This window comes from Cynoglossus semilaevis, chromosome 3 (assembly GCF_000523025.1).
Source record: "Cynoglossus semilaevis isolate Cse_v1.0 chromosome 3, Cse_v1.0, whole genome shotgun sequence".
Lineage (NCBI taxonomy): Eukaryota > Metazoa > Chordata > Actinopteri > Pleuronectiformes > Cynoglossidae > Cynoglossus > Cynoglossus semilaevis.
This window is the reverse complement of record NC_024309.1, coordinates 6,037,991-6,054,370: the sequence shown is the minus strand read 5'-3', so window position 1 is coordinate 6,054,370 and position 16,380 is coordinate 6,037,991. Positions and strand designations below refer to the sequence as shown.

At 41.3% G+C, this 16,380-nt stretch overlaps 1 protein-coding gene across 3 annotated transcripts in view; it reads left to right on the top strand.

Moving 5' to 3' along the window:
- The window catches only part of LOC103377042 (partitioning defective 3 homolog), a 253,608-nt gene extending 239,296 nt beyond the window's left edge, over positions 1 to 14,312 (top strand). For all 3 annotated transcript variants that reach the window (XM_025054368.1, XM_025054367.1, XM_025054366.1), the window contains 3 exons: positions 1,456 to 1,573; positions 7,175 to 7,302; positions 12,754 to 14,312. In XM_025054368.1, the coding sequence (XP_024910136.1) occupies positions 1,456 to 1,573; positions 7,175 to 7,302; positions 12,754 to 13,165 (658 nt within the window). In that variant the 3' untranslated portion in view covers positions 13,166 to 14,312. The remainder of the gene's footprint in view (positions 1 to 1,455; positions 1,574 to 7,174; positions 7,303 to 12,753) is intronic.
- The last annotated feature ends 2,068 nt before the right edge of the window (positions 14,313 to 16,380 follow it).

The window sequence follows — 16,380 nt, the reverse complement described above, 5'->3', positions numbered from 1 at the left end:
TAAGTGTAGTAACCGGGGCTCAGTGTTGTTGTTTGGTTGGCATTTGCCGGCAAGGCTGATGCTGACATACCCCATTTGCACAGAACTTTTAGTAGGTTGACCTAATTACACGAACATAGCTACTGGTTATTTCGACAGTTTCGCAGAAAATATGAAGGAACACAGACGTTAATACAAACAGTGTTAGGAAGACCTTCTGTCACCTGAAAGCCTCAAAGCATAAGCCACCTCACACTTCAGCGAGCCACTTAATTACCCACATCAACATAAAAGGCCTAATGTATGCTCCCTGCACTCCCACACACATACAGCTATAGGAGTCAAATGGAGTATAACTAATACAATTGATTTTGACCAGGCAATACGGAGAACGTGATGACTGCGTTTCACCAAGTGCTACTTAGGGGCTCACACTGAGATCGCTGCTTCCTTTTATGAGCCGCTATTTATTGTGCTTTTAATGAAGCTTGATTGGCAGTGTGTCCCGTCGCCCATTATCATCAGCAGGATGTGCTCGTTCTAATCCGATCTGCAATTATCGCCATAATTGTGCCCGGGATCCATCGGGTCCAAATAAGCAATCACTCCGCTGGTGGCATGCCACCTGTAAGTGCTACTTCAGAGGGCACACACACAATGACTGAGTGACAAGTATTCTGTTGAGCCATTTTAGGGTTCTTTCTTCTTAGCACCGTCTGATTTGGTTTGCCTCACAATTGTCTGGACAGTGTCCTGCCGGTAACTTCCTTTATCCCGGTTCTTTGTTTTTCCTCCGTGTCTCACATGCTCTTGATTAACCTTTCCCTTTTTTCCCACTCAACAACATACAGGAGAACAGCCCTCCTCCCTTTATCTGCCTTTCCTTCTACCCCACTCCCAACATCCCAGAGCTCCCATCGTCCTCCGCGGTGTAAATTCCTAACCTTTGGTCACTTGTCTCCATGTGGTATGCATAAATGGAGGCCCATTATCACACTGGTTGTCTCATCAAAATCATGCATTTTGTCATGTGCTGCCTCTGTAGCTGCTGATAAAAGGGGAGCCTGATTAGGCTGGAGGAAAGCCATTGATTCCTATTGACAGGCTTTTCAAAGCCCTTTAATGAAGGGGATGTCACAATGTTTAATAACCGAGCACCATGAAAGGACACCACTCTCTTCCAGTCCGATCGGGATACACTAACGCTGCTTTTAAGGAAAGTTAGTGCAGTTGACTTGAATAAGGGAGTGTAAGACGCACAGGCTCATAGAGTTGTCAGTCAGGTATGCAAAAAGAAATTGTCGACTGTCAGATGAAAGCCTCGCACAATTTAGCGTCTTCATCGCGAAGCTACGCAGGCATCGCAGACTGTGTAAAACCAGGTGTTTTTCATGGTCAGGGTTTGTTAAAAAACATGTGGACTTTTATAGATTTTAAAAAACTAGTCTCACCTTGTGTCTTCCTCCTTCCCTTCAGTCCGATGACTCCCAGTAACCACGACCGGATACAAAGGCTGAGGCACGAGTTCCAGCACGCTAAGCAGGACGACGACCTGGAAGACCATCGGCACACTTACAGTTTCGACCAGTCTTGGGTGAGTGTCCAGCACGCAGTACTAAATGCACCACTACATAACGTGATAGCCGAAGACTTCCGATCTAATAAGAGACGGTGCAGTGGACATTTTCCTGCTCTTCTGACCTGAGACTCTTTCTCACTGCGGTCCAAATTCTACGGTTTGTAAACATCAAATACCAATACAAGTGCCACCAAATAATTTCTGTGGACAATTTCAAATCTAAACCGGCCTTGTATGAATCCCCTCACTGAAAACAAATTCTTTCTGAGCCGTCCTTGTAAATTAATTGCTAATTACCTGCGACGGTCCATGCCATTCAGGACTCCTCAACTGCGTGAAAGTGACAAAAGAGAGGCATAATTTGATGGCAGGTATCTCATCAGGAATTAAAAGAAAGAGGGGGTGACAGCGCAGGTTCATTTTTATTTGAGTTTATTTTTTTTTAAGTTTTAAATTGGGAGTAAAGGAGGAAATACTTTATTACATTTTTCCTTTTTTTATATAAAAATATTTCTTTAGTGTTAACATGTAGCCACTGTTAATAGCTCCTTTCTGACACAACAGTATTTTCCCAAACCGTCCTCTTTATTTTTGTTTGCCCTGGATTTGCTTTAGTGTTGGTTTTACTGATGGCTGAAAAGCGAAAACATCTCACTCCACTGTTTTCTCAATCTCTCTCTTCCTTTTTCTTTCTTTCTTTTTCTTTCTTTTTTTGCCGTCAGACTGAGACTTTAACTGTTTGTTCAGAACTCCATCGTCTCACTCGCTCACCTCTGAGCTCCTGATTGCTTGTGACTGTTGACACTGCTGAGCTCACCTCCATGAGTAAGAGGAGATACAGGAGTCCTGTTTTATTAGCCCCTCTCTGGTGTTGTTTCAGTCGCGAACACGGGTTCATAACGGCAGAATTTGTTAGGAGGGAGACACATACTCCCGTGTTACTGTATGTGTTGACACTGATTAGTAGGACTCAAGAAATATCCTGTCAAACTCTTAACGCAAATAGCTCCGTTTTAGACACATGTCACAGTCAATGAAAGATCGAAAAGAAGGTGGAAAAATATTCACTGACATATTGGTGTTGGCTGATTGAAGGAAAATGACAAAAACATGTAAGGAATACAGATGGTTTACGACGGCCTCGACCTATGACGTGATGTTGTGATTTCCCATAAGTTTATTAAGAAAAACTAGTTTCATCCCAACTAGTTGGCGACCGGAGTGGAAGACTGTGATGTCACATGAGGCTATATGTGGAAGACAGCGTTGTTTACATTCTTTTTTTTTTTGGAACTTTATGCCCTTTGTTTTGGCTGCCAGGCGTAAGTCAGACTCTTCTGATTTTTTTTTCTGTCGTAGATTGTGATGTTACCGCTATGTTAGCATAGGTGAGGACATAGGTATTGATGTACTGTATGTGATTTCGAAAATCTAGTTACATTGAACAATAGGAACAGGACTAATACTAATACTCAATGCAAGCATTTGGCAACTGTGGGGGGAGAGGGGGTCTCTTTATAACAAGAGGACAACATTGTTCTGCCTCGTTAGTCGAAACATCGCCCAAAAGGTGACTGTAATCAGATGCAAAATGGCTTCTTGAGGTAGTTGAATATTCAAAATTCAAATTTGCACTTGTGTGCAAGTCGTCTCTGAGTAGGTGCACTCTGTTCTTGATCACTCAGGGATACGTAATAACAGCCTCCTGTCGGGGCAGAAGTAACATCGTGTGTCTGATTATCGTCTGTCGTACTCAGTAAAACAGACAGCGCCATCACGGAAATTGCTCCATTCCATATCTGGAAAAACAATTCCGATTCATCATTTCAGTTTCCAGGTTTATTTCAATTCAGACCAGTCGCTGCACTTGAATGTGAATTGTGAAGTGTAGGTAGAGAGAGGTGTGAGGTACGACTGCTGCGACTGCCTGTAAGACAACGCTGTGGTCAGTCCCTCAGACCCAGACTGCTTCTTAATGCAATAATGACTGCAACACCAGAAGGCCTGTCTATCATGCAGCTCCAAGTACACAATTAGAGTTGGCATGTTTTTTTTCTCCCACCCTAACTGCTCCTCTGTGAGAGGGGATTTCCAGATGTTCATCATTAAATGCTATGATTTTTCCAAAGAGTTGCATTTTTTTCTGTCTACAATTTTCTTTTTTTTTTTCAACCACAAAAAAATCAATTTGTGCTCCACCAGCGAGCACGACCACACAGAAGTGATCAAAGACTGGGCCCATACCTCGGATTGGAACACGCACCAGAAACAGTGACATTTTATTTATGTGAATTGATAACTTTAAGTTTATCATCGCTGTGTCTCCCGCCGCCGAAACGCGTATTCAAATGTTTGGTACGCTCAGGAAAACTCTGGTTATTCTGAGAACGTTAGTTTTAAGTTGGTTCTTTTGTTGGAATTATGTTCTGTTTCCATGACCATATGGAGAACGAACCACTTCTAGGACGCGGTCGCTGGACTTCCAAGAAGTTGAGGATTAGAGATGAGTCATGACAGAGCTGTGCAGTGTAATATCAGTGAACCCCGGAACATGAATGGGCTGGTATTAATTTAAACCCAGTATTACAAACAGAGACGGCCGCGCTCCCATTAGCCTTAGGTTAAATATTCCTGTTGAATTTTAAAAAACAATTAAAAAAAAAAATGATGCAGCTGCCTTAGGTTAAATATTCCTGTTGAATTACAATTTTAAAAAAAATGATACAGCAGTGATTCTGTATGCCAGTGGTTTTATTCCCAAACTTTATTATACATATTTAATACATACATTTAATACATTTTGAAAGGATTTTTTGAAAGATACATTTTAGCAGTGAGAAGTCTGTATTTGTTTTATTTTTTCTCATTTATTTCTTTTTTTATGAATATAATCAAATACATCATTTATAAATTGAGAATTGTCGTTTGAAAGACAACAAAATTACTGAATTTCAAATTTAATATTTTTATTAGTTAGTATCGTAGCTGAGAAACCATTGCCATTGCCAGTCCCATTGACCAAAGAGGCGCTAAAACGTTTGTGAACAACTACTGTAGGAATGTCTGTGCTGATTGCTTTATTTTAATGGAGTTCTGTTTAGTTTCCTTATCGTATTAGTTAGCTTTTTCATCATTACTGCACTTTCCATTGTCACACCATAAATAATTCTAGGCAGAGGTTTACAGTGAACTCCGCTCCAGCTGCCAGATGCCCTGTCGCCAAAGAAAGCACACACGTGTATTCACGGCACATTCACAAAGATATAAAACTTACACAAACATTTTTATTGCACTCACTTTATATACGAGATAAGAACGACGGCGTGAACGCAGCAGGCAGATAAGGAGAACAATTCATCTACACAGATATATTATCTGGAATAAATGGTTCTATTCTGCCTTTGGTACGTGCTCTGGAGACCTGCAGTGATGTGGAGGTAACCAATCCAAACTCCTTCCTGATCTCCAGCCCAGGAAATAACAGCCCACACCGCTTGCACTCAGATGGACACTGCGCCCGGAGCTACAAACCTTAGCCACCACAAATGGACTCTTCCTTGTTTATAATAAATCGTCACAATTGGGTCGGCACGCAGACTTTCAGGAGCAAATCATTATCCAGTCTGGCTTTTGTCAGGATGTGGTGTTTCCCTGCCATTCTTTCCCTCTCTTCCCGTTAACTCTGACCGTTAGCGACGTAAACACGTTCCATATGCCTGTTTGTGGAAAAGCACTGCTGCTTTGTTTCCAACATGGCGGCCGACAAGCTCAGCAACATAAGGAATGTGGCCAGTAGAACCATGTGTCGGGGTTGACCCATCACGGCAGCCTGGTCAGAGTCTGTCTGAACCAGAGACGTATTACATCTCACATTAATGTTTTGTTTTTTTAAAGTTCATTTTCAGTCCAGATGTTTTCCTGATGCTGCATTTTCTTTTTCCGAAAAGCTGCAAACAATTGTCATAATGACGTCTGGCTCACTGCCTGTGAATGTCCAGTGTTTAAACAGGTGGAGGACGATGTTTTTTAATTCTTGTCTGTGAACCCAAAGAAAATAGAGGAAGATTAAAAAGTGCCAGACTGACATCATTTTTCACATTATTGGATTAAAAAAAAGGATGTCTCTTTTATTTGATTTTCCCAAATGTCAGTGTTCCAGACCTATGACGGGAATAATCGGATTCTTCTTACTGGGACGATGCCATTACTGTGACAGATTTTCATCTTCATGTTCCGTCCTGTTCTCCCAATGTATCATCGTAACTGTCCTAACTGAAACTTCACATAACGTTTTTTATATCGAACCAATAACTGTAAAACAATTCCTCCGATTCCCTGGAAGTCCATGTGATATTTGTTGATTTATGTGCAGTACTCTCTCTGAACTGGAGAAACGTGTTGTTGCAGCAGAACCTGAAAACATATGAGTCCAATTCACATCACCCACACAGAATACAATCATGTTCTTGGGACTCCGAGGGCTTGAGAAAGGACTCGCTGTTGACGCTGGATGAAATGTAATGGAGCTGTTATTGCAGCTGCCCAAGTGAGCAGGACAACAACGGTTCAAGCAGCACAAGATGTTTCCTTAAAGACGCTCACACACCTTTTTCCCATCTGTCCGGTCTGTCATGCAACGTTAGCCGTCGCTCCTTATCATGCAGCCCGGAAAACGAACCCACGCGGGTTTAAAAAGTCTCTGAAAACCCTTTGTGTTCATCTGTCTATTTTTTCTGTTTTATTCTTTCAAATATAATCGAACCATGTACAGTTGTATTTCTGGGACAAATAGTAACAGTTCACAACTAAGGGTATTAACTAAGGCCATATACTTTATATACATAGTGTAATGTTGTTTTTTTTTTCCATATATTAAGATTCATTAATCCTGTAATAACAACTGACTTTATATAAATAGTTCTTGGACGGTTGTTATAATCTCAAACGCCGTTCCATTTTAATAACTAAAACATTAAGACAGGTCCTTCAAATGTACTGAACAGCTTGGATAAGATTTTTATCATTAATTTCCTGTCAAGTGTTGTGCTGTGTCACACGGCGTTTGACCGTTTTTATTTTTTTTAACTCGCACAATTCGAGAAAACAACACATCTTTAAACAAACGTGAGGCAGAAACCTGTTAAAATTATCAAAGCTTCCTGAGAGGTTTTGATCTAGAGTTACCTTTAAAGAGTTTATCTTTTCCTAAAACTAAATTTGCGTAGCTAAACTCAGCAAAGAAGCAGTTTTGTGGGTGTTATTTGGTTCATCTAAACCAGTAATTTGTTGTTGAATTCTAAATGATGCCTTGAACAAAATTAGCCAGTGTCACAGGTGAGTTTCACAGAGTGGTTATCTGGATGAAAACAGACCACAACCCCACGACCTGCTCGCTCATGTCAGCCCGTGACAGCAGGAGGCAGTGCACTGTCAGACCACTGGCTGTGCTGAGAGACATTTATTGCATCAACTAAGTGTTTTTTGAGTAAGGACAAACAAGCATGTTTTTTTTTGTTTTGTTTTGTTTTTTAAGATTATCTCTCCATCTCAGCCTTCAACATGTGGTTGTCACATTTTAACCCTGTTCCTTATTTCTGTCTATGATTGGGTGAACAGATCAGCAACGGGACAGAGACGCAGAGCGGACGTCTGTCTGTGACGGTTGATTCTCAGGCTCAGGAACAGCGGCTGGAGGACAGAGACAGTTTTCAACAAGCGCAGAGACAGTACAGCTCCCTGCCACGGTGAGAAATCTTTCCGTTTCTGCCGTCTTAATTCCACACAGCTGCCAGTCGGCCCGTGTTTCTCTCCCTGCCCAGCGGCTGACTTATCACGTTCTTTCTGCCCTTTATCAACCTACTCGGTTGACTTTTTCGATTTCCATCAATTCACTTTTTTTTCTCTCTCACAGTTTATGTTTTCTTTTTGTTTTTTCCAGCTACAGCGTGAATCATCACTTGCCATCGTTTAACATTTGAATGAACGTGGCACAGCTATTGGAATTTAAAATAAACTTCCACCGTAATGGCTTTTAAATACATTTAATGAAAACAGTTTGAACTTGATTGATTCCTTTTCAGGGTTGACGTTGGAGCTTGAGCCAATCCCAGCAGCCATTGGGTGAGGATGGCGTTAATGGACGGTTCACCAGCCCATCACTGGGTCACAAACCCAGAGTAGTCAAGATTGTGATGATAGAACTAGACATAAAAACATTTAGTAAAAACACCACGCATGAGCGCTAACCACGAACGCGTGGCCCAGATTTGGCCTCACTCTCACTGTGACTCATTAAAATCCTGACGTCATGTTTATTCAAAAACAAAATGATGTTTTTAACAAGTCTGACTGTACAGATGTGTGTGTGTGTGTGTGTAGGATAATGTTTGATGTCAAAATGATCCCTCTAAGCGACTTTGATAATGAATTTTCCAAACTTCTAAGCCTGTGGGGGCGACTCTGGGCCCGTAGTGTTGACTGACAAACACTGGGATTAATCTTTAAAAGTGAAGTAAACCCTCTTTTAATGAATTACTTTAGTATTTATCATCAACCTTCCTTTTATTATATCACAACATGCACAGCGTGATCTGGAATGTTGTGAAAGAAAACAACTCCCCTGCCAGTTTATACAAAGAGCCTCGAATACATGCGCATAAAAACATGTGTGTGTGTATGTATATGTATGTGTGCCGTCTTTGTTTTTTTTCCCTGGGATTTCACTTTTACATTTTTTATCTCATTTATTTTCTGCTGCACGGTTTCTGTCCAATCGATTCAAACATGTTCCTGTCCGACGATATGGATTCGTGATCCTTGTGGACCCATAATCAATGTTACTCTGTATACACCGGAGCGCTTCGCATACATTCCTATCGTAGGTGTTATCTGCTGTCATCTCATGTGATGTGACAGTTGCCCCAGGTCTCCCACCCCCCCGGCCCCCTTCACAGTTGTTTCTCTTGGGAAAGTGGTCCGGCCGGGCCAAAAAAGCCAGGCGAGAGTGGCCTTTGATATGCATTCCTCTCGTAATCTCAAAGCTTCTTTTAGCAGAGGCTCAGGGTTGACTTTTGACCTTGGCTAAAGCTTTTGAGAAACTATGTCTAAAATGACTCCTGGTTCCAGAGTTGCCGTCTTGTAAACCTCTGACTAATCACCACGATTCCTCCAACAGCCGATCACCCCACTTTCTTTATCCTTCTGCTTTCTCCAGAACAGGAAGCCCACGCCAGTGAGCCATTCAGCCAGAAGGGGGCCACCATTTGAAACACACACACACACACACACAAAGGCAATCGTCCCACCAAAGGGCTTCCTGAAGAAGCCATGGTGACTGGTTATCTGATGACGGCAAGGCTTAGCCGTCTGTCTGATATGTGAGGACTGGAACAGCACTAATAAGGGCTTGTTGTTGGAGCGGGATTATCGGAGACAGGCAGAGCAGAGCAGGAAGGGTCGGGAGTGAGATGAGTGTGTTAGTTTTCGAAGAGAGACCGCTGATTAGCCTGAGACAGACACACTCACGTGAATGTGGTCAAGCTAATGCCCTTAAGTCCAATTCAAACAAACTTCTGATTCTGGCAGCTCTCGGACTCTTCGGGCCAAACGACGTTGGTTTACCTCGTAAATAAACATTATTTTAGTTTTGCCAACAATTTATTTGTGTAATTTCAAAACAACTCTTGCCCACCGCTTTCATCTGTTTCGTTTTACTCCCAATCATCTGGTATCGGAGCATGTGCGTGTCTGCGCTCTTTTTCGACTGTCTCGTAAACTCCGATTTTTCCCAGCTGTTTCTTAGAAACACACAGCACCCACAGAATGCCTGTCGGAGCCAACTTCCTGGCTTTGTTTGTTATGATCTGTCATTCTAAATTTACCCCTCTCTGTAGCATGATGTATTTTCCCATCCCCTCCCTCTCTAAATGTAACTAATCTTCTTTTTGACATATTCTGGCACGGCAGCGAGGATGATAAGACAACTAGCTCCCCCGATGCATCAATCACGATTACATTCCTCTGGAATGTCACCATCTCTCTTTTCCCCCTTTTTCCCGCCAAAGATTCTCCTACTTTATCTCTCTTCATCCCAGGGCTTCGTCTAAACAAAAGAAGCACAACTGATTTGTTAGTGGACGTCGTTGCCCCATGCAACAGGCGTCCTGCCTTCCTAAATGAGCGCCTCTCTCATGAGCGAGGTCGGCTGCCCAGAGCCAAACCTGGGTGTAAACGCGTGGCCGATCGCCCAGACAGTGAAACTCAAATTTGGAGCATGTGGTGAAGATTCTCTGCAGTCTGGTCCTTCATCTGCCAACTACAGTTGTAAAAACACACATATGTATCTGTGACACACATGTACGTTAGCCTATTCATGCTAATGAGTCTGCTAAGGCGTGTTCTCTTCAGTTTCTCCATTTATTTAATTTTTTTTTTTTTTTAACATTGATTCACTATTTTATTTTTTGGTTATTTTACCATATTACACTCAGGACATTTCCCCTGTCTGCCACAAGGACAAATATATCCAACCCCCCGTCCATCTCACCATCGTTTCCTGTCATTTTTAACAATATTGTTTAACTTGTATTTCTTAATATTATCTAATATATTTATTTGGAAATGAGGAAATTTGCTCACCGTATAATTTTGCTTCTGTCTCTGTCAGAATGATAAAGCATACTACTATAGGCCACATTTTAAAATGATTATAAAACACCAGATTATTTTTAAACTCACTTTCTCTCCGTGTTTGTAATAAAATGACTCAATAAGAGAGGAAATAGAGACCTTTTTTACCTAAAGTAGGCCAAGTCCAGGCCTCCATCTGCAGCCCAGGTTTTCCCAACTGATGTCGATCAGAACTGTTCCTTAAAGCGGAAGAGCAAAGATCACAGTAAAGCTCATGCTGTCGGCCTAATGTGATGGCTATCTCAGGCCTGCGTCTGTGAAGCACAGCGTCTGTGACTCAGGCATGTGTGTGTGGTTAGTTTTCTGTTTGAAAGATGTGTATATTTAAGTCTGTTAATTCCGGTAAAAAAAAAAAAATAGTTTGGATTATCACACATCTGGTCCAGACAGGAAGTGCTCATAATTTACAGTGATCTGTACCTTGGAAAGAAAATCACCAACTCAGTCAAGACTTCATTAGAATCTGGGATTTGTGTTGTATTTGAAGTTGTTTTTTATTATTATTCTCATACTATATCATCAAAAACTTTGATAACAAACTTTACTCATGTTCCCCTCATGCCACAGTGGGAGCCTGGATCGATCCCAGTTGCCACGGGGCTAAAGGCAGCATTTGTAAAAGTTAGCTTTCCTCTCTCGGTTTGTGTCCAGGTTTTCCTACGACACGGTGAGCACACAAACACAGCCAACATCTTCATTATGCCAAGGATGAAGCAATGTGTTTGTTTTCAGTAAATCACAACTGCTAATGCATTGGCACAACTCGGAGCACCTCCTGTGAGCTTCCTAATCCAGCAGCAGCGGCCGTTTTACAGCGCCGTCCATGAGTTTTTCATTAGCCTGTAGTTGGAGGCGAAATGTGTCTTCTAAACACGCATGTCAGAATGTTTCCCTGTCTTGAATTACGTGCAGGTGGTGCGCATCTTAGTTTGATTAGCTCAGCTGCACAGAAGTCTTGCGTGAAGTTGTGCGTCAGGGTAAGTCTGTGTCATTGGGTCGTAGTTGTTGGAATCTTGAAAGTCGACTGATCCTGGACATGAGTTTTAAGCAGAAATATATCTTTAAAGTTGTCAAGTCCAGCACTTGACATCGACAGAAGTCTCTTATTACTCGTCTAAGAACCCAGACATTATAAATAAATAGCGTGAATGTTTGGTTATGAAAATGTTTTTATGAGAGTGTGCGATATTTGTTTGCTTTCAGATTAAATGTTCTTTGTTTTTTTGCTGTTGGCTGTTTTGGAGCAGAACTCTAGCTAAATTGTTGTCACAGAGACGACTTCACTGGTAATTCTCCCTTGTCTAAATCTTTATTAAACCTGTCCAATCCTGTTGAAGTATGTTTTGTTCTGCAGGTCTGTGTACTTTGTTTTATATTTGTTTTCATTTCATTTTGATGATATTGTTACTCTACATCCTAAGAGGTATAATGTTATTTCAAGATTTTACATCAGATCAAATATTTAGTGTTGAATGAACATTAACAGTAGAAAATATATATAAGAATAGATCAAATATTTAGTGTTGAATGAACATATATATATAAGAAAAAAATATATATATAAGAATGCAGGGGAGTACTCGGGGGTCTGAGTACTCCCTGTATTAATATATATATTTTCCCCGGTTACGTCTTGAGAAATTTTTGTTCCATCATTCAAACGTACGGCCTTAAATTTCGCACTGGAGTTATTTGGTGAACAAATGCTTTATGCAGATGACACCAATGTTTACATTTGCTGGTTGTACCCCATACATTTGATTGTGTTTGTTTGTTTGTTTGTTTGTTTTTTCTGTCATTTGTTTTTGGGAACATTTTGCCCTTCGTATTTGTTCTATTTCCAAGTGTCCAGTTAACCTTATCCCTAATCTGCCTGTTTGGGAAAGTGAATGTCGTCCATTGATGTTTTCACTGTGTGTATCAGTTGACCCATCCCTCTGTGTTTTCTTTGATAATTGTTGATAAGCCCAAGTGCAGGGACAAGCGGTCAGACTGATGGAGAGTGGAACACAAACAATGCCATAAGGCCCGCCATCACTCTGTCTGTGTGTTAAGTGCACCCGTCTGCATCTCCAAAAAGGAGTTAAATGGATAAGAGCTGCCGTTTTCTCAGGGTTGTTTTAACATTTGTGTTTGTTTACAACGTGGAACTAATAGCCCTGTGGGCGTTTCAGGTTTTCCTTGTGTTTTGCTGTATTGTTAAGGCCTGGACCTCCCAGGCTATGACAGATCCATCTCTGCTGCATCCTTGCTTTTAGTGTTTTAACACATGCCACTTCTGTGTCCTGCTTTAATCTTACAAAATGTGAAAATGGTCCTGTTCTGTGCTGAGGCAGTTATCTTCCCTTTCTTTTGAATTCTCCCTCAGTAGCGCTGACCCAGAGGCCAGTGCAGGAAAAAAGCAATCTTTCTGAGCAGAGTCTGCTACCATTTTCTTTCAGATTCAGATGCAGTTTAGGTTGACTACCTCTACTCAGAGAATGACCTCTTTACATCTTTGTGTCCAGGCCACCACGCAAGAATGCCAACACAGCCTCCCAGGACTCCTGGGACAATGTGCATGCACCAACAGAGAAATTCCAAAAATCCAAGGAGAATTCCCGCTACTCCGTAGCGCAGGGATCACGTAACGGCTACCTGGCAACATCCAGCTTTAACGCCCGTGTCCTCCTGGAAACTCAGGAGTTGCTGAGGCAAGAGCAGAGACGCAGAGAGCAGGAGGCCAACAAGGCCAGACCGCCTGAGGAGCCCTCCAGTGGAAGCTCCTACGACCAAAACCAGGGTCCTGCTGCTGCCCCAGTTCTGCCCCCACCTCAATCCAAGGGCCCCTACAGACAGGACGTGCCCCCGTCACCTTCTCAGCTCGCCAAACTCAGCAGACATCAGGGATCTGAGAAGGGGAGGCTTTTTTACTCCTGAGGTGACAAGAGTGGTCGTTTGTGGTACTGGGGTGTTGGATCCTTCCAAGCAAGATACTAAGAGGGCAATCTTTTTTTTTTTCTTTCTTTTGTATATGCTTTAACATCCATGGGCTTGTTGATATAAAATGTTAATATTTAAAGAAAAGATTTTTTATGGCAGAAAACAATATAGTTGAGACATTTGTTGATGTGCACAAGTGCCTTAGTGTTTGGTATATTTTCGGTACCTGCTACGGTACATTTTGGACTCGTGGTCCTCAGCTTTAACATTCCTATCCTCAGGCTGGTGGTTTTTGCCCTCATCAGACTGCCTTATCTTACACTAAAATGACAGCTCATATTATCAAGTGTGGTCTAATGAGTTATTGCCTCGTCTTCAGCAATAAGAAAGCCTCTGAGTCTGAGGACGAAACATGGACTTCTTCTGTTATGATACGAGTCAAGCCATTCAGAGACCTTCCCTTACTAGGAACTGTGTAACTAACTCAGGATGTGTTTAGAATTAACCAGCATGGTTAGCTTGAGCAGAGACAATTTTTTATGATATGACTTTACAGAAAGAAACAGCGATCATTATATTTTAAGGTATTTCGAGCTTTTGTTCGGTTTGGCTAAAGGATGTTTCCTATGTCTTCTTATCACTTCATCCGTTTTGGATTTTTGAGATGTTCAGAAAAGCTTTTGTATAACTTAGATCCTTGTAAGGATCTGAAATCCTGCATATTTGTCTTGTTCTGATACTAAACGAAAGGCACTGCATGGGAATGAGTGTGTATGCGTGTGTGTGTGTATGTGTGTGTGCTGGCAGGATTTGGCATGCAGTGACACAGTGTGTGGAAGACAGACAGCTTGTGTGAATGCGGGACTCGGAGCTTGGGCTTCGGCCATGTCCACTCAACCCCCCTCAGTTCAGTTCCCTTATGGTTTCTAATTCATTTCTGCATCTGCGTCTAATGCTCTGTATGGGAACCAGGACGTCTGCGCTTGTCTCTCGCCACGGCTTTGTCTGTGATTTCTTTTTTGCCTGTGTTTCTTGACATCATCGCCTTCACCACATGACCTTTTTCATTCATCCAAGGTATCCAGCGCTAGAAATGATTGTTAGTTAGCTGTTCATATTAAAAAAAACCTGAATTAACCCTTTATTTTTGTTGACATTTCCATTTCTATATAAGAAACTTAAACGGTATCTCAAAGGTGTGTCACTGAGGCCTGTTGGACCTGAGATGTGTGTGAAGTGCCCGTAGCTGAATATTTGGGTACATGGGTAAACCAGATCTGTTCAGCAGTGGGGGCGTGGGCTCAGCGAGGGGCCGTGTATCCATCGGCCTGATACAATGGAGCTGATTTTGTTTTCTATCTGTGATTATGTGCATTGATGCTAAACCACTGGGGAGCTTTTTAAACGTTAAATCAATAGCGACTGCTGCCGTTGTACGGAAGAGGAGTGCGTGCGTGAGTGCATCCTCTCGTGTCTCTGTAAGGGTTAGAACGAGAATTTAAGTTTCATTCATCAGTGTTTGCATTTGTCAAGACAAAAAAAGTTAAATTAAAAGCAAAGGTACTTGGAGAATAGTTTTTGAATCCAGATATAAATTTTGTACACACTTCTTCCTGTTTTACAGCCGAGCTGCTATTAATGTTGTTGTATTTGGCTAACATTCCTTGAATTTGATTTAAAAAAAAACAGAAAGAAAAGAATAAAGAAAATAGTCCCTACCTACTTCACACCATGAAGATTTAGGAAAGAGCCTGTTGACGGGATAAAGGGTTTGACAAGATTGAATAAAATTGCTGTAACCATGTGAAGTGCTGTCAGAAAATGGCTGCTTGATGCCATGTTTTGACGAAAGAAAACAATTTTTTCCCCATTTCATTCTAAAGTATTTTTTTATTATTATTTTTTTTAAAAGGCAATGGAATGATGTGTATTTATACCAAAGGGTTTTCTAAAGACAGCAGTTCAAAGTACGATGATTCTGGGAAACAGGAAGTTGGAGAACGGGTTTCTGAAGTGACCACATCATCACACTGTAAAATATTGACCGTTCTTGCTTTATTGGAATTATCCTGCTTCCTGCCTAATTTATGTTGTCTGTTATCGGTACCTGCTGCTTCTGGACCAAAATGTACCAAGTTATTTTTTTTTTATTATTATTAAATTTATTAAATCAATATATCAAAGTCCATGCTTCAGGCTGACTATGATGTTTATAATTGTAAAGAAACTGTGTGGTAGAAGGGCTTTGATCTTGACGAAAAGCACATTTATTTTTTTGTGAAATATCTTCTTATATCTCCGAGGGTACGTGAAACACTAGCATGTTTGCTTGGCTCCCAGTTTTCTTTGTGTTTGTGCATATTTGTGAGTGTGTATTTGTATGTGTGTGTGTGTTTGTAGGTGGACATGTGTTTAAGTGTCTGCGAAACACTGCCAGTAACTGGATGCTCCAATATGTCTATGAATATGTCTTGGCAGCCATCTGAACCACTTGGCTGCCGAGTGGCAGAGGAGCAGAGGAGTGGGAGGGAGTAAAGAAGGGAGGCCTGACCTTGTAGACGATCCAGTCAATGGAGTAATCACAACTATTCCTGTGAGTCTGTGGTATAAATAGGAGGTTACCAACAAGACTGTGCATCACTTCTGCTGTCTCTCCTACTTCTCTTCATCTGTGGGTTTTTAATCCCTCAGTTTCACACTTATCTCTGCTGGAATTGTTTGACTCGGTCTCTGATGAATGTGTGTATGAGCATGAGGAAGAGTCTGAAACCAATGTTGTGTAAATGCATGTGTTTTCGTAAACGGTACGTCACCATGGTCTGAGGGTGACATCAGGACACGAGAATTTGAAATTTTTCTCCCATTATGCACATTTTGACGACATCCCTAACGCAATGGTTATTATTCTGGTGTGTAATGAATGTTTATGTGCCACATGGAGTCCTCTTGGAAACTTTTGAGAAACATATTGTTATTGTTTCCCTGTATTTTTAACGACCATCCCTTATTGTTTTTTATTATCAATAATATGGTATTATGGTGGTAAAAATGACGTTTAAGCGCAGTGCAATTTTTTGTTTTGTTTTGTTTTGTTTTTTTCTATGATGGTATGGTACCGTTACCAACCATGTTTGCTGTTGTTTGTACATACAGTATGAACTCTTTTTTTCATTTAATAAATTGAGGGTAGTTTTGACTCCCGCTTGTGTAGT